Below are 21,818 nucleotides of genomic sequence, written 5' to 3' on the forward strand. Positions count from 1 at the left end.
TAACCGGTCTATAATTCCCCGGTTTCTCTCTCCCTCCTTTTTTAAAAAGTGGAGTTACATTAGCCACCCTCCAATCCTCAGGAACTAGTCCAGAATCTAACGAGTTTTGAAAAATTATCACTAATGCATCCACTATTTCTTGGGCTACTTCCTTAAGCACCCTGGGATGCAGACCATCTGGCCCTGGGGATTTATCTGCCTTCAATCCCTTCAATTTACCTAACACCACTTCCCTACTAACATGTATTTCGCTCAGTTCCTCCATCTCACTGGACCCTCTGTCCCCTACTATTTCTGGAAGATTATTTATGTCCTCCTTAGTGAAGACAGAACCAAAGTAATTATTCAATTGGTCTGCCATGTCCTTGCTCCCCATAATCAATTCACCTATTTCTGTCTGCAGGGGTGGAGTTTGTTACGTGTGTTCAGGAAGGTTTCTTGACACAATATGTAGATAAGCCTACAAGAGGACAGGCTGTACTTGATCTGGCATTGGGAATGAACCTGGTCAGGTGTCAGATCTCTCAGTGGGAGAGCATTTGGGAGATAGTGATCACAATTCTATCTCCTTTACCATAGCATTGGAGAGGGATAGGAACAGAGAAGTTAGGAAAGCGGTTAAACAGAGTAAGGGGCAATATGAAGTTATCAGGCAGGAACTTGGAAGCATAAATTGGAAACAGATGTTCTCAGGGAATGTACAGGAGAAATGTGGCAAATATTCAGAGGATATTTGCGTGGAGTTCTGCACAGGTACATTCCAAAGAGACAGGGAAAGCTTGGTAGGGTACAGGAACCGTGGTGTACAAGGGCTGTTGTAAATCTAGTCAAGAAGAAGAGCTTATGAAAGGTCCAAAATGCTAGGTGATGACAGAGGGCTATAAGATTATAAGGCTTGCAGGAAGGAGCTCAAGAAAGAAATTAGGAGAGCCAGAAGGGGCCATGAGAAGGCCTTGATGGACAGGATTAAGGAAAACCCCAAAGCATTCTACAAGTATGTTAAGAGCATGAGGATAAGATGTGAGGGAATAGGACCAATCAAGTGTGACAGTGGAAAAGTGTGTATGGAACTGGAGGGGATAGCAGAGGTACTTAATGAGTAATTTGCTTCAGTATTCATTACAGAAAAGGATCTTGGCGAATGTCGGGATGACTTACAGTGGACTGAAAAGCTTGAGCATGTAGATATTAAGAAAGAGGATGTGCAGGAGCTTTTGGAAAGCATAAAGTTGGATAAGTCACCAGGACCGGACGAGATGTACCCCAGGCTACTGTGGGAGGCAAGGGAGGAGTTTGCTGAGCCTCTGGCGATGATCTTTGAATCATCAATGGGGATGGGAGATGTTCCGGAGGATTGGAGGGTTGTGGATGTTGTTCTATTATTCAAGAAAGGGAGTAGAGATAGCCCAGGAAAATTATAGACCAGTGAGTCTTACTTCAGTGGTTGGTAAGTTGATGGAGAAGATCCTGAGAGGCAGCATTTATGACCTTTTGGAGAGGCATACTATGATGAGGAATAGTCAGCATGGCTTTGTCAAAGGCAGGTCGTGCCTTACGAGCCTGATTAAATTTTTTGAGGTTGTGACTAAACACATTGATGAAGGTAGAGCAGTAGATGTAGCGTATATGGATCTCAGAAAGGCATTTGACAAGGTGCCCCATACAAGGCTTATTGAGAAAGTAAGGAAGCATGGGATCCAAGGGGACATTGCTTTGTGGATCCAGAACTGGCTTGCCCACAGAAGGCAAAGAGCGGTTGTAGATGGGTCATATTCTGCTTGGAGGCCGGTGACCAGTGGTGTGCCTCAGGGATCTGTTCCAGGACCCCTACTCTTCATGATGTTTATATATGACCTGGGAGAAGAAGTGGAGGGAGGGGTTAGTAAATTTGCTGATGACACAAAGGCTGGAGGTGTTGTGGTTAGTGTGAAGGGCTGTTAGAGGTTACTGCGGGACAGTGATAGGATGCAAAACTGGGCTGAGAAGTGGCAGATGGAGTTCAAACCAGATAAGTGTGAAGTGGTTCACTTTGGTAGGTCAAATATGATGGCAGAAATAGTATTAATGGTAAGACTCTTGGCAGTGTGGAGGATCAGAGGGTTCTTGGGGTCCGAGTCCATAGGACACTCAAGACTGCTGCGCAGGTTGACTCTGTGGTTAAGAAAGCATACGGTGCATTGGCCTTTATTAATCGTGGGATTGAGTTTAGGAGCCAAGAGGTAATGTTGCAGCTATATAGGACCCTGGTCAGACCCCACTTGGAGTACTGTGCTCAGTTCTGGTCGCCTCACTATAGGAAGGATATGGAAACCATAGAAAGGATGCAGAGGAGATTTACAAGGATGTTGCCTGGATTGGGAAGCATGCCTTATGAGAATAGGTTGCGTGAACTCGTCCTTTTTTCCTTGGAGCAATGGAGTATGAGAGGTGACCTGATAGAGGTGTATAAGGTGATGAGAGGCATTGATCATGTGGATAGTCAGAGGCCTTTTCGCAGGGCTGAAATGGCTAGCATGAGAGGGCACATTTTTAAGGTGCTTGGAAGTAGGTACAGAGGAAATGTCAGGGGTAAATTTTTTAGGCAAAGAGTGGTGAGTGCGTGGAATTGGCTGCCGGCGACGGTGGTGGCTGTGGATACGATAGGGTCTTTTGAGAGACTCCTGGACAGGTACATCGAACTCAGAAAAATAGAGGGCTATGGGTAACCCTAGGTAATTTCTCAGGTAAGGACATGTTCAGCACAGCTTTGTGGGCCGAAGGGCCTGTATTGTGCTGTAGGTTTTCTATGTTTCTAAAATGATTGTCACAAGAATTAGAAGAAGGACAATCGACACTAAAGGAGAAAAGACCACTCTGTTGTGGAGAGAGAGCTAAAGATTGGAATGTGCTATGGGCTTTTCTCACCCCATCCTCCCGCCACCACAACAGGGACAGAGTTCCCCTTGTCCTCACCTACCACCCCACCTGCCTCCGGATCCAGCGCATTATCCTCTGAAACTTCCACCACCTTCAACAGGACCCCACCACTAAGCACATCTTTCCCTTTCCACTCCTCTCCGCTTTTTGCAGGGATCGGTCCCTCCGCAACGCCCTGGTCCACACGTCCCTCCCCACGGATCTCCCACCTGGCACTTATCCCTGTAAGCGCAAGTGCGACACCTGTCCCTACACCTCCTCTCTTGCCACCATTCAGGGCCCCAAACAGTCCTTCCAGGTGAGGCAACACTTCACTTGTGAGTCTGTTGGGGTCATCTATTGCATCCGGTGCTCCCGGTACGGCCTCCTCTACGTCAGTGAGACCCAACGCAGATTGGGGGACCGCTTCGTCGAGCACCTCCACTCCATCCGCCAAAACAGACAGGATCTCCCAGTAGCCACCCACCTCAACTCTGCTTCCCACTCCCATTTGGATATGTCCATACATGGCCTCCTCTACTGTCATGATGAGGCTAAGCTCAGGATGGAGGAGCAATACTTCATGTACCATCTAGGTAGTCTCCAGCCCCTTGGTATGAACGTAGAATTCTCCAACTTCCGATAATTCCCTCCCCCTCCCTTCCTCTATCCCTATGTCACTCTGCCCCCTCCCCCAGCTGCCTATCACCTCCCTCATGGTTCCACCTCCTTCTACTACCCATTGTGTTTTCCCTTATTCCTTCTTCACCTTTCCTGCCTATCACCTCCCTGCTTCCCCTCCCCCACCCCTTTAACTTTCCCCTTACTGGTTTTTCACCTGGAACCTACCAGCCTTCTCCTTCCCACCCTCCCCCCCGACCTTCTTTATAGGGCATCTGCCCCTTCCCTCTACAGTCCTGACGAAAGGTTCCGGCCCAAAACGTCGACTGATCTTTTCCACGGATGCTGCCCGACCTGCTGAGTTCCTCCAGCGTGTTGTGAATGGGCTTTTCTCTGACTGATGCGTCAAGGGCGCAAGCCCATGATTGACTCCAAAATCTTCCCTCCAATTGAGGCGTCGAGCAAGGTGAAGCCAGCGAGGACAAAAGTGGAGGATGGGCAGGTGTTTGGCGCCGTCTGCCTGCACTTGACCAGTCTTCCTCTCCCTCTCGCTAGTTGCTGTCAGAGGAAAATGCTGAAGTTTTGGGATCTATTTTGCACGGATTGATCAGAAGGGCCTTGGACTCGTTTGGGGGGACTTTCTGGTTCATGTTGCATGTGTTCCTGAGTTCTGTTTACTCTTTTGTTTTGCTGTTTTTGAGCAATTTGATCTGAGTGATCAATGTGCTCTGGGGCACTTCCGTGAAGAGTACTTTGTTCTGTGGCCTGCAGTGGCCTTGCAGCATGACGCTGAACTAAACTAAACTGAACACTACAGGCTTGATGTTTGATATTCTATGTGTTGTCCACTTTTTTTTTGCCATTTGCGCAAATTGTACTTTTTTCATGCATTGGGAGTTTGATGTTTTCCTGAACGAGCTTAATGTTGCTTCTTGGCTTCATCGCTGCCTGCAGCAGGACAAATCCCAGTGTATACATATTTTGATAATAAGTATACCTTGAATCTTTGAAAAACCTGGCAGACTTGATGGGCCATGTGGCTTATTCATTCTCATACTAATCTATAACTCCATCATCTGTTGTTACAAAGACAAGCGTAACCAAGAACATTCTGCACATCCTGATACCACAAACAAGGTAAGACCTCACTTCTCTCCATGAGAATCACTGAGAGCTTAAAAGATGACCCACTTCAGAATGACATGTGGCCCCCTCAGCTGAGAGATCGCACTGAAACACGGTTCCGGAGAATTATAAAGTGTGGATTTGCATTTATAACACACCCTTCACAGTTTCAGTTGTCCCAGAGCTCTCTACAGCTAATGAAGTACTTTTGAAGTGATGGTCAGCCTTGTAACAGTGGAAACATAGTAGATAATTTGTATGCAGTGAACTCCAATGAACAGGAATGTAATGATAGCCAGAAAATGTGCTGTACTGATATTAACTGAAGGCTAATATTAGCCAGGACACCAGGGAGAAGTCACCTTTACCTCTTTGAAATAATAGCCCAGGATATTTTGTTTCTTCCAGAGAAGACATAGTTTGATTTAACATTTCATCTTTCAGTACTGCACTTGTTACTGCACTGAGGGCCAGTCCAAACCGTAAGAACATAAGAAATAGGAGCTGGAGTAGGCCATCCGGCCCATCAAGCCTGCTCCACCATTCCATAAGATCTGGCTATGGACTCATCTCCACCTACCTGCCTTTTCCCCATAATCCTTAATTCCCCTACCTTGTCTAAAATCTATCCAACCTTGTCTTAAATATATTTCCTGAGGTAGCCTCCACTGCTTCATTGGGCAGAGAATTTCACAGAGCCATGTTCAAAGTAAATATATTATCAACCTTGAGATTCATTTTCTTGCAGGCATCCACAGAAAAATAAAGAAATACAATGGAATCCATGGTGAACTAAGGCAAAGTCCCTGAAAATGAATCTACAGGCTGTGGAGTCAGTTCAGTGCTGAGGTGAGTGAAGTTATCCACAACGGTCCAGGAGCCCAGTACCTGTTCCTGAACCTGGTGGCGCGGGACCTGCGACTCCTGCACTCCCAACCAATGGCAGTCGCGAGAAGAGAAGAAGATAGGTCAAATGCAGGCAGTTCTCAAGGGAGGAGGCTGAAGTTCAGGTTGAACATCTGGTTTTATGGAGGCTTTGAGGAAAAAGGGAGAGGGAGATGCAACAAAGCAGAACAAATCTAGAGAAGAGTGCACGGTGCTCAAAGCTGACCCCTCATCCCCTGCCCCAAAGCCAGGCAGAACAGTGAATGAAGGTAGAGGAGTTTTCAACCAGATTCAGAGGAACTGACTGTCTGAACTGAGAAAGATGGCTGAAGGAGTTTGCAAAGGTAGAAGGACGGCCCTTTAGAACAGTGCAGAGGAAGAATTTCTTTAGCCAAAGTGTGGAGAATCTGTGGAATTCATTGCCACAGACGCTGGTGGAGGCCAAGTCATTAGGAATATTTGAAGTGGAGGTTGCTACGTTCTTGATTAGTAAAGGTGTCAAAGGTTACAGGGAGAAGGTAGGGGAATGAGGTTGAGAGAGGTAATAAATCAGTCATGATGGAATGGTGGAACAGACTCAATAGGCCAAAGGGCCTAATTCTGCTCCCACGTCTTGTGGACTTAAGTGAACTGGAACGATGGAAAAATTTGTGAATTTGGAGAAGTATTTTTTTAAATTAATGTTTCTCTAATCTGGCCAGTTGCCATGGAAGAACTCCTGCTCCAGTTAACCTGTTTTAATGTCTTAGCTGAAAGATGCACCTTCCACCAGGCATCAGTCCCTCAGTGCCATGCTAACTGAATTGTGCCCACATATATGCAACCTAATGTGAACTAACTGTACTAACCAAACTTGACCTGCGGTTTCTCACATTTACCATCAGCTCCCCTTCCATACTTTCTAAAGCAGTTTGATCATGATTGAATGTTTTTGGAAGATATTACCCTGCAAGCTAATACATCAGTCATTTGATTAATGTTCCAATCTTATAATTCTTCATGATCTTCACTGGGCCTTGGATTACCTGGACAATACATATACCTATGTCACAATGCCGTTTATTGACTACTGCTCAGTGTTTAGCACAATCATTCTACAGATTTGATTGAAAAGCTCCAGAATCTGGAGCTCTGCATCTCCCTCTGCAACTGGATCCTCGACTTCCTAACCGGAAGACCACAATCTGTGAGGATCGGAAATAGCATCTCCACCTCACTTTATTAGGAGTTTGAAGAGATTTGGCATATCAAAAAACACACTCAAAAACTTCTATAGTTGTACTGTGGAGAGCATTCTGACAGGCTGCATCACTGTCTGCTATGGAGGGGCTACTGCACAGGACCAAAAGAAGCTGCAGAAGGTTGTAAATCTAGTCAGCTCCATCTTGCATACTAGCCTACAAAGTACCCAGGACACCTTTAGGTGGCAGTGTCTCAGAAAGGCAGTGTCCATTATTAAGGACCTCCAGCACCCAGGACATGCCCTTTTCTCACTGTTACCATCAGGTAGGAGATACAGAAGCCTGAAGGCACACACTCAGTGATTCAGGAACAGCTTCTTCCCCTCTACCATCCAATTCCTAAACGGACATTGAAGCTTTGGACACTATCTCACTTTTTTTTTAATATACAGTATTTCTGTTTTTGCACATTTTAAAAAATCTATTCAATATATGTAATTGATTTACTTGTTTATTTATTATTATTATTCTTTTTCTCTCTGTGCTAGATTATGTATTGCATTGAACTGCTGCTGCTAAGTTAACAAATTTCACGTCACATGCCAGTGATAATAAACCTGATTCTGATTCTGATTCTGATTCACTGATAATCAACGATGGCGCACCTCAGTGATGTGTGCATATCCCACTGCTCTACTCTCTCTACACTCATGATTGTGTGGTGAGGCACGGCTCAAGTGCCATCTTTAAATTTGCTGACGACATAACGATTGTTGGCAGAATTTCAGGTGGTGACGGGAGGGCGTACAGGAGAAAGATAGATCAGCTTGTTGAGTGGTGTCGCAGCAACAACCTTGCACTCAATGTCAGTAAGACCAAAGAGCTGGCTGTGGACTTCAGAAAGGGTAAGATGAGGGAACACACACCAGTCCTCATAAAGGGAGCAATTTCAAGTTCCTGCGTGCCAACATCTCTGAGGATCTATCGTGGGCCCAACATATCAAAGCAATTACAAAGAAGACATGATAGCCGCTACATTTCATTAGGAGTTTGAAGAGATTTGGTGTGAAGCTAAAGACACTCACAAATTCCTACCGATGTACAGTGGAAAGCATTCTAACTGGCTGCATCACTATCTGGTATGGGGGGGGGGGGGGCGGCAATTGCACAGGATGGAAATAAGTTGCAGATCGTTGTAAGCTCAGTCAGCTCCATCATGGGTATTAGGCTCCATAGTATCCAGGACATCGTCAAGGAGGGATGCCTCAAAAAAGCGGTATCTATCATTAAGGACCCCCATCAACCAGGCCATGCTCTGTTCTCAATGCTACCATCACAAGGGAGGTACAGAAGCCTGAAGGCATAAACTCAATGATTCAGTAACAGCTTCTTCCCCTCTGACATCCGATTTCCAAATGGACATAGAACCCATGAACACTACCTCAGTACTTTTTTTATTTTTATTTTTGCACTAATTTAACTTAACTATTTGATATATATATATTTGCTGTAATTCATGTTTCTTTTCTATTGCTATGTATTGCAATGTACTGCTGCTGCAAAAATTTCACAACATATGCCAGTGATATTACACCTGATTCTGATAACTCTGTGTAATAACCCTGAAGTACACTCGGTTGCTGTCTCCATTCAGAGGGCAATGATATCAGAATGAGCCACGCTGTAGGTATCAGCCATTCTCAGAAGAGCCTACCTCACACAATTTCCAGTCCACTTTGCAAAAACAATAGTAATTCATTACTTATTTATTATTGTCACTTGTACTGAGGTACAGACAAAAGCATTGCTTGCATGCCATTCAGATACATATATCATTCCATATATAAGTACATTGAGGTATAGTGGTATAAAAGGAAAACAATAATAGAATGCAGAATAGGACACAGAACATTACAGCACAGTACAGACCCATTGACCCATGATGTCATGCCAACACTTTAACCTACTCTAAGATCAACCTAACCCTTCACTCTCACATAGCCTTTCATTTGTTACATCATCCATGTGCCAATCTGAGAGTCTCTTAAATGTTCCTAATATATCTGCCTTTACCACCACGTCTGGCAAGGTGTTCCATGCACAGACCACTCTGTGTATAAAACTTACCAAGGACACCTCCCAACTAAACTCTCCTTCAATCACCTTAAAATTATGCCCCCTTGTATTGGTCATTTGTGCCCTGGGAAAAAGACTCTGGCTGCCCACTCGATCTATGCCTCATACTGTATAACCTTGTACACCCAGAATAGTGTTACATTTATAGACAAAATGCAGTGCGGCAGACAAATAAGGTGCAAAGACCATGATAAAGTGGACTGAGAGATCAAGAGTTCAGTTCATCATTGTTGTGCAGGAAGTCTATTCAAGCGTCTTACAACAGTGGGATAGAAGTTCTCCCTGAGCCTACAATCCTGCTAAAATGCTCTATTTTATAGGAAGTATTTTATTATTAGTAGATTTCTTATGGCATTGCTCATTGAGTTAGAAAAAATTATACTATACAGTATTGCTAAAAACCCTCCTGTGTTACTGTTCAGAATGGCATACTACACAATGAATGACGGAAGTGTTGTGCAACTGAAGCAGCAGAACATTGATAGATCTCCTATGAAGTTTATAATAATCAGCGTCCAGGCAGCTCAGTAGGATACCGGTTGACCTCCCTGGGCGTTGATTGTGTGACAGCAGAGAATAGCAGATCTCTCCTGTATTGCTCACAGCGTTACATGATTTACTAATAGTTCCAGACCTTCCGGTGAACAGATAACGCCAACTTTTACACTCCATTTCCACTTCAGGTGAGACTCCTGCCCGTGCTTGGGAATGCAGCAAAGGTAGGTGAAACTCTCTCCTTCCCAACCTTGTGAGCAGATGGGCAGCAATTTGAAAAAGAAGCTGCCTTTCAGCTTCCTCACACGTCTTGCATTGACTTTCACAAATTAATATTGATCTGGTTGACCTAGATTGTAAAAACTGCAACCCAACTATAATAAGACAAAAGATTTGCACTTCAACAGCACATTTCTAATGTTATAATGTGCTCAAGACCAAATAAAGTCCTTTCAAAGCATATTCGCTGTTGTAACCTCAGAAACACAACTATTAATTTGCAACGCAGTAAATGCTCACAAATAGCAAAGTGATAATGAACAGACAACTTTATCTGTTTTATTAATATCGATTGAGGGATAGGGCCAATAAAGAGAAGAACATAAAAAGACCACAGAATAAGTGTCATAAGTAGAAAAGGGGAAAATAGATTTAAAAATACTCTTAAAGAGAGAATCAGTGGGGACTATAATTTATATTTTGAAGCTACCTGGTTTGGGTTAGATCATGAGAACTGCACTCATGAACAAAAAGTAGTGGCACGACCTGCAACTGATGTCTTTATTGATTTCTAATCAGATCTGAGCAAAAGATATCATGTCTATTGGAACAGGTGATCTGATAGTTGTATTACACATAAAGTAACTGAAATGGTCTTGAACCAGGGGGGATAACTTCACTCAACTTCAGTTACCTCAACAATGAACCAGTTCCACAACCTAAGGTTGAGTTAGTCCTGACGAAGGGTCTCGGCCTGAAACGTCGACTGCACCTCTTCCTACAGATGCTGCCTGGCCTGCTGCGTTCACCAGCAACTTTGATGTGTGTTGCCACAACCTAAGGACTCACTTTCAAGGACTCTACAACTCACGTTCTCGATCTTGTCTTTTTCTCTCTTTTTGTATTTGTACAGTTTGTTCTCTTTTGCACATTGGTTGTTTGTCGTCTTTGTTGTATGCAGATTTTCATTGATTCTATTGTGGGTTTTTGTAGCTACAGTGAATGTCCGCAAGAAAATGGGTACTTCAATAATAAATTTACTTCAAACTTATCTAGATTTTGTAATTAAACCAACATATTGTAAGGGGTTAAGAAAATCTGAAGAACCACATAAAAAGCACGTACTTACCTGAGGGCAATGGGTGGATTCTCCTCTTCAGTTGTTTACTGGACTTAGGAAAGACCGGCATCATAATCAGGCTCAATTCATCATTCTTCGACATTCACTGTCTTTGTTCCAGAGTTTGTTACCTGTAAGATTTATCAGATGTGACTGACACTGCAGGTACATGGTGCTTGTAACCCTGCCCATCATCGACTGTCACATTATACATTCTACACTCATTGGCAGTGTGTAACCTCCGTCAGCCTCTGGGAAGGCTACATGGCAGCTCCACCCTTGTCACCACCATGGTTTTATCTTACACTCAAGGGAAATGTTGATGACCTCATTGTCAGACATAGCCTGGGGTATTGAAACCATACTGTTTGTTGTACAATAAATAATTGGCACTACACAGCAATAAAATCCTGAATTCCTTCTCAATATTTGTTGCACCCAAGAGAGTTCAGCAAGATTTTTGATCAAGTCTGGTCTTAAGATACACACTGTATTGTTATTCGAGTGCCTTTGCTCCATCAGGCTTTAAAATTAAATTACTTATCTCTTGTGTATGCCGGTCGGCAGTGTAGTGGCCTCAGCACTAGACTTCGAGGCAAATGGACCCAGGTTCGAATCCAGCAGCCCCTTGCATGCTTTCCATCCATGCTGGGATGTGTACTGAGCTAGCAACTTGGACAAAAACAGACAAATGTTAAGTAAGTGACAAAAATTGCTGCCCAGTCAGCCACAAGGTGTGAAAATTTATCTGCTGTGACAGAAGTATTTCAAATAAAATCATGTTTCATTTATTTACCTTCCTAGTCTTAGTTAATTTTATCTGGTATCATTTTCTTTCTGCTACAAACAGACCCTGCACCTGCACAGGTATTGCAAGGTGATATTTTCCATTTAGTGAAATACTGGACAGAAAATACAAGAAGCTTTGAACAGTTTTGTTTTCTTTTGTCAAGCATAGCATGTTGGAGCTTCATCGGAACTGAGACTAAAAGATGACTGACAGTTGAAAGTAAAATACTAGAAAAAATAAACATAGAACGTAGAAAATTTACAGCACATTACCGGCCCTTCGACCCACAATGTTGTGCTGACCATGTAACCTACTCTAGAAACTGTCTAGAATTTCACTAGCACGTAGCCCTCTATTTTTCTCAGCTCCTTGTACCTATCTAAGAGTCTCCTAAAAGACCTTATTGTTCTGTCTCTACCACCATTGCTGGTACTGAAATCCATGCACCCACCACTCTCCGTGTGAAAAACTTACCTCTGACATCCCACTTGTATCTATTTCCAAACACCTTAAAACCATGCCCCCTTGCATTAGCCATTTCAACCCTGGGAAAAAGCCTCTGGCTATCCACACGATCAATGCCTCTCATCATCATATACATCTCTATCAGGTCACCTCTCATCCTCTGTTGCTCCAGAGAGAAAAGGCCAAGTTCACTCAACCTATTCTCATAAGGCATTCTCTTCAAATAACTGAGCCTATTTTCTTCCAAAAATTACTTTCCAGTATGACTAACAGAAGCCTTATTACAAAATGTAGGACATCAAATGGCACAGCACAGGAACAGGCCCTTTGGCCCATAATATCTGTGCCAACCATGATGAAATTTAAACTGAAAATCTGCATGCACATGATCCATATCCTTCCATTCCTGACCTGTCCATGTGTCTGTATGAATGAATCTGAAACAGAATCAGGTTTAATATCACCAGCATACAGCACATCATAAAATTTGATGCAGTACAGTACAATACATAAAACACTATGAATTACAAAAACAAATATATGCATATATTAAAAAATTAATCTAAATAAGTATGGCAAAAAGAGAGCAAAAAATGGTGAGGTAGCGTTCATGGGTTCATTTTCAATTCAGAAATCTGATGGCGGACAGGAAGAAAAGACAAAGTCTGTCCCAAGCCTTTGTGCTCATGCCAGTTTCTGTGGCGTGAAGCAACTGAGAGACTCCCCCCAGATAGGATGCCAGTCTATCGTGAGGTTAACCCCCAACATTTGCCGGTACCCACTTTCAGCTGGGTGGACTGGAGCAATGTGTGGTTCAGTGCTGTCTTGGTCAAGACTCGAACCACGACCTTCAGATCGTGAGCCCAACGCCCTAACCACTTGGCCATGCGCCACACAGACAGGAAGAAGCTGATCCTAAAATATTGAGTGTGTGTATTCAGGCTCCTGTACTTCCTCCCAGATGGTAGCAATGAGGAGAGAGCATTTTGGGTGATGGGGGTCCTTAATGCTGGATGTTGCCTTTTTGAGGCATTGCCTTTGAAGATGTCTGCTCACAAAAATGCTCACAATACTCCTAGTGAGGCCTCACCAGTGCCTTATAAAGCCTCACATTACATTTTTGCTTTTATATTCTAGTCCTCTTGAAATGAATGCCAACATCACATTTGCCCTCCTCAACACCAACTCAATCTGCAAATTAACCGCTAGGGAATCCTGCACGACGACTCCCAAGTCCTGTACATCGGATTTTAGAATTTTCTGCGCTTTTGTTCCTTCTACCAAAGTGCATGACCATACACTTCCTGACACTGTATTCCGTCTTTCACTTCTTTTCCCATTCTCTTAATCTGTCTAAATCCATCTGTAGCCTCCCTGCTTCCTCAACACTACCTTCCCCTCCACCCATCTTCAAATTACCTGCAAACTTTTCAACCAAGGCATGAATTCCATTATCCAAATCATTCTTATATAACTTAAAAAGACGTGCTCCCATCAACAACCCCAGCAGAACACCACTAGTCACCCGCAGCCAACCAGAAAAGGCTCCCTTTATTCCCTCTCTTTGCCTCTTGCCAATCAGCCACTGCTCTATCAATGCTAGTATCTTTCCTTTAAAACTATGGGCTCTTACCTTGTTAAGCAGCCTCATGTACGGCCCCTTGTCAAAGGCCTTTTGAAAATCAAGGTATACAATATCTTCTGATTCTCCTTTGTCTATCCTGCTTATTATTTCCTCGAAGAATTCCAACAGATTTGTCAGGCAAGATCTTCCCTTGCTAGTGTCCCCTTCCAATCAACTTTAGCCAACTCCTCTTATGTCGACTTTGACCTATTTAACCAAGTGCCTCCAAGCACCCTGACCCTCATTCTTCGCAATCTACTCCCAACATCTTCCCAAATACTGAGAGAAGGCTAACTGGCCTATAACTTCTTTCCTTTTGCCTCCCTCCCTTCTTAAAGAGTGGAGTGACATTTGCAATTTTCCAGTCCTCTGAAACCATAACAGAATTTAGTGATTCTTGGAAGATCATTACCAATGCCTCCACAATCTCCCCAGTCATCTCTTTCAGCACTCTGGATGTAGACCATCTGGTCCAGGTGACTTATTCACCTTCGGATCTTTCAGCTTCCCAAGCAGCTTCTCCCTAGTAATAGCAATTGCACTCACTCCTGCCCTGTAACACTTTTGAACTTCCACCATACTTAAAGTGTCTTCCACAGTGAAGATGGATGCAAAATACTTTTTATTTTATCTGCCATTTCCTTGTCCCCCATTACTACCTCTCCAGTGTAATTTTCCAGAGGTCCAATATCTACTCTCACTTCTCTTTTACTCTCTATCTGAAAAAACTTATGGTATCCTCTTTGACATAATTGGCTCGCTTACCTTCATATTTAATCTTCTCCCTCCTTATGGCTTTTTAGTTGCCTTCTGTTGGTTTTTAAAAGCTTCCCAATCCTCTAACTTCCCACTATTTTTTGATCTATTATATGCCCTCTCATTTGCTTTTATTTTGTTTTTTACTTCCCTTGTCAGCCGTGGTTGTGTCATCCTGTCTTTAGAATACTTCTTCTTTAGGTTTATCTATCCTGTCCTTTGAATTTCTCCCAGAAACTCCAGCCATTCCTGTTCTGTCATCATCCTTGCTAGTGTCCCCTTCCAATCAACTTTAGCCAACTTCTCTTATGCCTCCATAATTCCCCTTTCTCCACTATAACCCCAATACATCTGACTTTAGCTTCTTCCTCTTAAATTGCAGGATGAACTGAATAAGTATTTTGCATCAGTCTTCATTGTGGAAAACACTAGAAGCTCCAAGTGTCGGGGTCATGAAGTGTGTGAAGTTACTATTACTGGGGAGAAGGTTCTTGGGAAACTGAAAGGTCTGAAGATAGATAAGTCACCTGGACCAGATGGTCTACACCCCAGGATTCTGAAAGAGGTGGCTGAAGAGATTGTAGAAGCATTAGTAATGGTCTTTCAAAAACCTCTGTATTCTGGAACGGTTCCGGAAGACCGGAAAATTGCAAATGTCACTCCACCTTTCAAGAAGGGAGAGAGGCAAAAGAAAAGAAACTATAGGCCAGTTAGTCCAGCCTCAGTGGTTGGGAAGGCATTAGAGTCAATTGTTAACGATGTGGTTTCGGGGTACTTGGAGGCACATGACAAAATAGGCTGTAGTCAGCATGGCTTCCTCAAGGGAAAATCTTTCCTGACAAATCTATTAGAATTCTTTGAAGCAATAACAAGTAGGATAGACAAAGGAGAATTGGTTGATGTTGTGTACTTTGTTTTTCAGAAGGCCTTTGACAAGATGCTACTCTAGCTACAACCCCGTGGTATTACAGGAAAGATTTTAACATGGATAAAGTAGTGGCTGATTGGCAGGAGACAAAGAGGGGGAATGAAGGGAGCCTTTTCTGGCTGGCTGCCAGTCACTAGTGGTGTTCTACAGGGGTCTGTGTTGCCATCGATTCTTTTTATGTTATTTGTCAATGATTTGGATGACAGAATTGATAGCTTGGTTACAAAGATTGCAGACTATATAAAGATAGGTGGAGGGGCAGCTAATTTTGAGGAAGTAGAGAGGTTACAGAAGGATTTAAACAGATTAGGAGAATGGGCAAAGAAATGGCAAATGGAATATAGTATCGGGAAATATATGGTCATGCACTGACAGAAGAAATTAAAAAGTTGACTAGTTTCTAAATGGAGATAAAATACAAAAAACGGAGGTGCAAAGAGACTTGGGAGTCCTTATGCAGGATTTCTTCAAGGTTATTTTGGAGGTTGAGCCCGTGGTGAGGAAGGCAAATGTGATACTAGCATTCATCTTAAAAATCAGAATCAGAATCAGGTTTATTATCAACAGCATGTGTCGTGAAATTTGTTAATTTAGCAGTTCAATGCAATACATAATATAGAAGAAAAAAAAAGGTAAAGATAAATAAATAAGTAAATCAATTACAGCATATACATATTGAATAGATTAAAAATCATGCAAAAACAGAAATAATTTATATTAAAAAAGTGAGGTAGTGTCCAAGGGTTCAATGTCCATTTAGGAATCAGATGGCAGAGGGGAAGAAGCTGTTCCTCAATTGCTGAGTGTGTGTCTTCATGCTTCTGTACCTCCAACCTGATGGTAACAATGAGAAAAGGGCATACCCTGGGCCCTTAATAATGGACGCTGCCCTTCTGAGACTCTGCTCCCTGAAGATGTCCTGGGTCTTTGTAGGCTAGTACCCAAGAGCTGACTAAATTTATGACCCTCTGCAGTTTCTTTCGGTCCTGTGCAGTAGCTCCCCCAAACCAGGCAGTGATGCAGCCTGTCAGAATGCTCTCAATGGTACACCTATAGAAGTTTTTGAGTGTTGTTGTTGACATACCAAATCCCTTCAAACTCTGAATGAAGTACGGTCGCTGCCTTGCTTCCTTTATAGCTGCATCGATATATTGGGACCAGGTTAGATCCTCGGAGATCTTGACACCCAGGACTAAAATATAAAAGCAAGGGTGTAATGCTGAGACTTTATAAAACACTGTGTGGCGTGTGGCCAAGTGGTTAGGGCGTTGGACTAGCGATCTGAAGGTCGTGGGTTCGAGCCTCGACCGAGGCAGCATTTGTGTCCTTGAGCAAGGCACTTAACCACACAATGCCCCAGTCTACCCAGCTGAGAATGGGTACTGGCTAAAATGCTGGGGGTTAACCTTGCGATAGACTGGCATCCTATCCAGGTGGGGGGAGTCGCTTCACGCCACGGAAACCGGCATAAGCACCGGCCTGATGGGCTACAGGGCTCGTGACAGACTTTAATCTTTTATAAAGCACTGGTGAGGCCTCACTTGAGAGTATTCTGGGCAGTTTACCTTAGAAAGGACACCCTGTAACTGGAGAGGGGTCAAAGGAACTTCACCAAAATGACTCCAGGGTTGAATAGATTGTCATATGAAGAGCGCTTGGTGGCTCTGGGCTTGTATTCACGAGAATTCAGAAGATTAGGGGTGACCTCATTGAAACCCATTGAATGGTGAAAGGCCTTGACAGAGTGGATGTGGAGAGGATGTTTCCTATGGTGGGAGTGTATAAGACCAGAGGACACAGACTCAGAATAAGGGGTGTCCTTTTAAAGTGGAGATGAGGAAGAACTTCTTTAGTCAGAGTAGTGAATCTGTGGAATTCATTGCCACAGGCAGCTGTGGAGGCTGAGTCTGTATGTATATTTAAGATGGAGGTTGATAGATTCTTGATTTGTCAGAGCATGAAGGGATACGGGGGGGGGGAGGCAGATTGGGGCCATGATGAAATGAAGGAACAGACTTGATGGGCCAAATGGCCTAATTCTGAATCTGAATCAGGATCAGGTTTATAATCACCAGCAAGTGTCATAAAATTTGTTGACTTGGCAGCAGCAGCATGTAATACATGATATTAGAGAAAGAAAAAAAAGTAAATCATAGAAAACATAGAAACCATAGCACAGAAACAGGCCTTTTGGCCCTTCTTGGCTGTGCCAAACCATTTTCTGCCTAGTCCCACTGACCTGCACACGGACCATATCCCTCCATACACCTCCCATCCATGTATCTGTCCAATTTATTCTTAAATGTTAAAAAAGAACCCGCATTTACCACCTCGTCTGGCAGCTCATTCCATACTCCCACCACTCTGTGTGAAGAAGCCCCCCGCCAATGTTCTCTTTAAACTTTTCCCCCCTCACCCTTAACCCATGTCCTCTGGTTTTTTTTTCTCCCCTTGCCTCAGTGGAAAAAGCCTGCTTGCATTCACTCTATCTATACCCATCATAATTTTATATACCTCTATCAAATCTCCCCTCATTCTTCTACGCTCCAGGGAATAAAGTCCTAACCTATTCAACCTTTCTCTGTAACTGAGTTTCTCAAGTCCCGGCAACATCCTTGTAAACCTTCTCTGCACTCTTTTAACCTTATTTATATCCTTCCTGTAATTTGGTGACCAAAACTGAACACAATACTCCAGATTCGGCCTCACCAATGCCTTATACAACCTCATCATAACATTCCAGCTCTTATACTCAATACTTTGATTAATAAAGGTCAATATACCAAAAGCTCTCTTTACGACCCTATCTACCTGTGACGCCACTTTTAGGGAATTTTGTATCTGTATTCCCAGATCCCTCCATTCCACTGCACTCCTCAGTGCCTTACCATTAACCCTGTATGTTCTACCTTGGTTTGTCCTTCCAACATGCAATACCTCACACTTGTCAGTATTAAACTCCATCTGCCATTTTTCAGCCCATTTTTCCAGCTGGTCCAAGTCCCTCTGCAGGCTCTGAAAACCTTCCTCACTGTCTACTACACTTCCAGTCTTTGTATCATCAGCAAATTTGCTGATCCAATTTACCACATTATCATCCAGATCATTGATATAGATGACAAATAACAATGGACCCAGCAAAATCAATTACACTAAATATATATGTGTATATTAAATAGATTTAAAATAGTGCAAAAACAGAAATATACATTAAGAAAGTGAGGTAGTACTCATGCGTTCCGTGTCCATTTAGGAATCGTATGGCGGGGGGAAGAAGCTGTTCCTGGATCACCGACAGTATGCCTTCAAGCTTCTGTACCTACCTCCTGACGGTAACAATGAGGAGAGGTCATGTCCTGGGTGGTGGGTGTCCGTAATAATAGACGCCGCCTTTCCAAGGCACCACTCCTTGAAGATGTCTTGGATATAACGTAGGCTAGTACCCAAGGAGCTGACTAATCTTACAACTTCCTGTAGCTTCTTTCTGTCCTGTGCAATAGCACCCCACACTTCCAATACCAGACAGTGATGCAGCCTGTCAGAATGCTCTCCATGGTACAACTACAGAAGTTTTCAAGTGTTTTAGATGACAAACCAAATCTCTCCAAACTCCTCATGAAATATAGCCACTGTCTTGTCTTCTTTATAGCGGCATTAATATGTTGGGACCAGGTTAGACCTTCAGAGATCTTGGCATCCAGGAACTTTAAATTGCTCACTCTCCACTTCTGATCCCTCTATGAGGATTGCTTGTGTTCCCTCATCCTATCCTTCCTGAAGTCCACAATTAACCCTTTAGTCTTACAGATATTGAGTGCAAGATGCTGCAACACCTCTCAACTAGCTGGTATATCTTGCTCCTGTACGCCCTCGTCTCCATCTGAGATTCTACCAACAATATATTGCTTCTGTATATTATGGTCTCCTATATCTTATGGTGATCCAAAGGCCAATCACTCACTCCATGATAATGCTCAGCCAATTTGGTTTGTATTCGTCTTTTAAAGATGAGTTGTGATCACTCATTCTTTTCAAGAGGAAACTGAATATTCTTCACAGCAAAAGCAGCTTGGGGCCCACTCAGGTGAGCAGACAAGGCCTAGTCGTAACATAGAACCTTAGGAGCATCCAACGATATACAGAGGGATTGTGGGGTAAGAGTCCACACCTCCCTTAAAGTGGCAACACAAGTGGATAGAGTGTTAATGAAAACCTACGGCACACTCGCCTTCATTGACGTTGAATGTGAGGGATAAAAGTCAGGATGCCATGTCAGCAATATAAAACCTGGGTTAGGCGACATTTTGAGTATTGTGTGCAATTTTGATTGCCACATTACAAGGAAGATGTGGAGGCTTAGGGTGGGGAGTAGAAGTGGTTCACCAGGATGTTGTCTGGATTAGAGGGTATTAACTATAATGAGAGGCTGGACAAACTTGGATTGATTTTCTAAAACGTTGGAAGCTGAGGGGTGACCCGATATAAGTTGATAAAATTATACACTTCTATCAGGTTACCTCTTAGGTATAGATTGCCTGAGCCTTAGAGTAAGGAACAACCCAATGTTTGGACCATTTAAACACCGGGCCGGATGTCGGGACCAGAGACAAGCGTTTGACCAATTCTGCCCACTGTTCCACAACTTTCGCTCCGTTCTTTGCTGCACTAAGGCTGAGGCTGTGAGCCTGCTCCAAGCAGCACCCACCCCACCACCCCGTTCCAACAAGCTGCACCCACCCCACCACCCCCCCGTTCCATCAAGCTGCACCCACCCCACCACCCCCACCCCTGCTTCAACCTGCACCCACCCCACCCCCCACCCCATTCCATCAAGCTACACCCACCCCAACCCCCACCCTGTTCCATCAAGCTGCACCCACCCCACCACCAACCCCCACACCGTTCCATCAAGCTGCACCCACCCCACCACACCACCCATTCCAAGCTGCACCCACCCCACCACCCCTGTTCCATCAAGCTGCACCCCCCCCCTTTCATCAAGTCAGGTCATACCATCAGATCATGAATGATCACAAGATTTTCACCCTTCTGATCTCATATAGACTTAGACAAAACTGCTACTAAGCCAAAGCTGATACTTGGCAGTGTATTATTCTGACACACAGACTGACATGGACTAAGAATAAGAATAATGAAGCCTCCTTGATGCAGGTGGGTTCCTTAGACTGCCAAAGTGAGGTTAACTATACTGGTGAACACTCCACAAGTGATAGGCACAAGTCTTTAGTACTCAGCCAGGTACAGTACCCCATCTGGGCCAGGATGCCTAACATGGGTACACCCTCCTGAAGGATGCTCTCACCTCAGCCTCAGAGACTGAAATTGCAAGGTCATCAGAGCTGTGGTTGTTCCTCCATGTTCTGACAGTCAAAGTCAGCACAGAAGGCATTGAGCTCATCAGGGAGTGAATCACTGTTGTCACCTATGTCATTTGGTTTCACTTTGTAAGATGTGATAGCATTTCAGCCCTGCCACAGCTGTCATGCATCCTTCAGTGATTCAAGTTTGGTCCAGAACTCGCCCATGAGATGGTGTTCAGGAGACCATAACTGGACATCTTCTATCTTGGTCACCAGCAGAATTAATACAGATTAAACACAGAACTGATATGCAAATGGAGCAAGCTAGAAAACAGGTATCATGGTGTTGGATGGTTTCAAGTCGACAAAGAGTAGAATTCGACAGGTTATCAAAGAATGTAATAGAATAGACTGAAGTAATAATGCGTGGACGAGGAATTCAGCGGCAGACTCAGCTAGGCATATCTTTTAGATTGAACCGATAGCACAGTTGTGAGGATTGAAATTCAACCTCTCGCCTTTTCCCCACCCGTTACCTCTAAAACGCCCAGGTCACTCTCTCCTCCCTCCTCTCTACACCCTCCGTCCCCCGGGCCCTCTCCCCACCATCAGCTGACTCAGCTGCCCCCGGAAGCGGTCTTGTGGTTCCGGGACGGCGGAGCGGGCCCTGCCGTCGGCGAGTGGATCGAGGAGGAGAGTGCGGCTGAGGCGGGGAAGAAGCGCCGCCAGGTCAGAGGGTGCAGGAGGGAGGATCGGGCAGGTGGGAGCGAGGCCCCGGACCCCCAGTACGAGAGGGTCAGCGGCAGGGAGGGGGCTCTGGTTTGTGGGAGGATTTCGTAGATTTGCCGTCAGGGGGTGTTGGTGGAGCGGTGGGTGAGTTGAGGGGAAAGGATGGAGGGTGGGGGTGGGGTCCAGTGGGGGTCGGAGGGGTTAGGGTGGTGGTAGTGGGGAGGGGTAGGTGAGGGAGGTGGTGTTTGTGGGGGGTGGATGGTGGGTGTGGAGAGAGACTGGGGGTATTAGGGTGAGGGAGTGAGGCTGAAGGTAGGGGATGTCTTGAGACGTTGGAACTTTGGAGGGGAGGAGAGAAGAAAGGAAGAAATGGGTAGTTGGGGGTTGCAAATAAAGTGCATGGAGGGAGGTGAAAGTGTATGAGAAAAGTGAGGCAATGCGAGTTGACGAGCAGGGTAAGGGGAGCAACACACAAAATGCTGGAGGATCTCAGCGGGTCAGGCAGCGTCTATAAAAATGTATAAACAA

At 44.2% G+C, this 21,818-nt stretch overlaps 2 protein-coding genes across 10 annotated transcripts in view; one reads left to right on the plus strand and one right to left on the minus strand.

Moving 5' to 3' along the window:
• Nucleotides 1–21,168, minus strand: part of LOC140212099 (protein transport protein Sec24B-like) — a 90,587-nt gene extending 69,419 nt beyond the window's left edge. For 4 of the 8 annotated variants that reach the window (XM_072282629.1, XM_072282632.1, XM_072282628.1 and 1 more), the window contains exons 1-2: nt 18,564–19,913; nt 10,687–11,349 (exon numbers count right to left, since the gene is read on the minus strand). In XM_072282629.1, coding sequence (XP_072138730.1) covers nt 10,687–10,780 — 94 coding nt within the window. In that variant the 5' untranslated portion in view covers nt 10,781–11,349; nt 18,564–19,913. Of the gene's footprint in view, nt 1–10,682; nt 11,350–18,563; nt 19,915–20,563 lie in introns of those variants that run through there. The other 4 variants (XM_072282625.1, XM_072282627.1, XM_072282633.1 and 1 more) reach the window with 4 other exon arrangements.
• Nucleotides 21,169–21,195: 27 nt separating this feature from the next.
• Nucleotides 21,196–21,818, plus strand: part of LOC140212104 (small COPII coat GTPase SAR1A) — a 37,772-nt gene continuing 37,149 nt past the window's right edge. Inside the window, exon 1 of one of the 2 annotated variants that reach the window (XM_072282642.1) lies at nt 21,196–21,290. The gene's annotated coding sequence lies outside the window, so the exon portion shown is untranslated. Of the gene's footprint in view, nt 21,322–21,818 lie in introns of both variants that reach the window. The other variant, XM_072282643.1, reaches the window with a different exon arrangement.

Source organism: Mobula birostris, chromosome 18 (genome assembly GCF_030028105.1).
Source record: "Mobula birostris isolate sMobBir1 chromosome 18, sMobBir1.hap1, whole genome shotgun sequence".
Taxonomy (NCBI): domain Eukaryota; kingdom Metazoa; phylum Chordata; class Chondrichthyes; order Myliobatiformes; family Myliobatidae; genus Mobula; species Mobula birostris.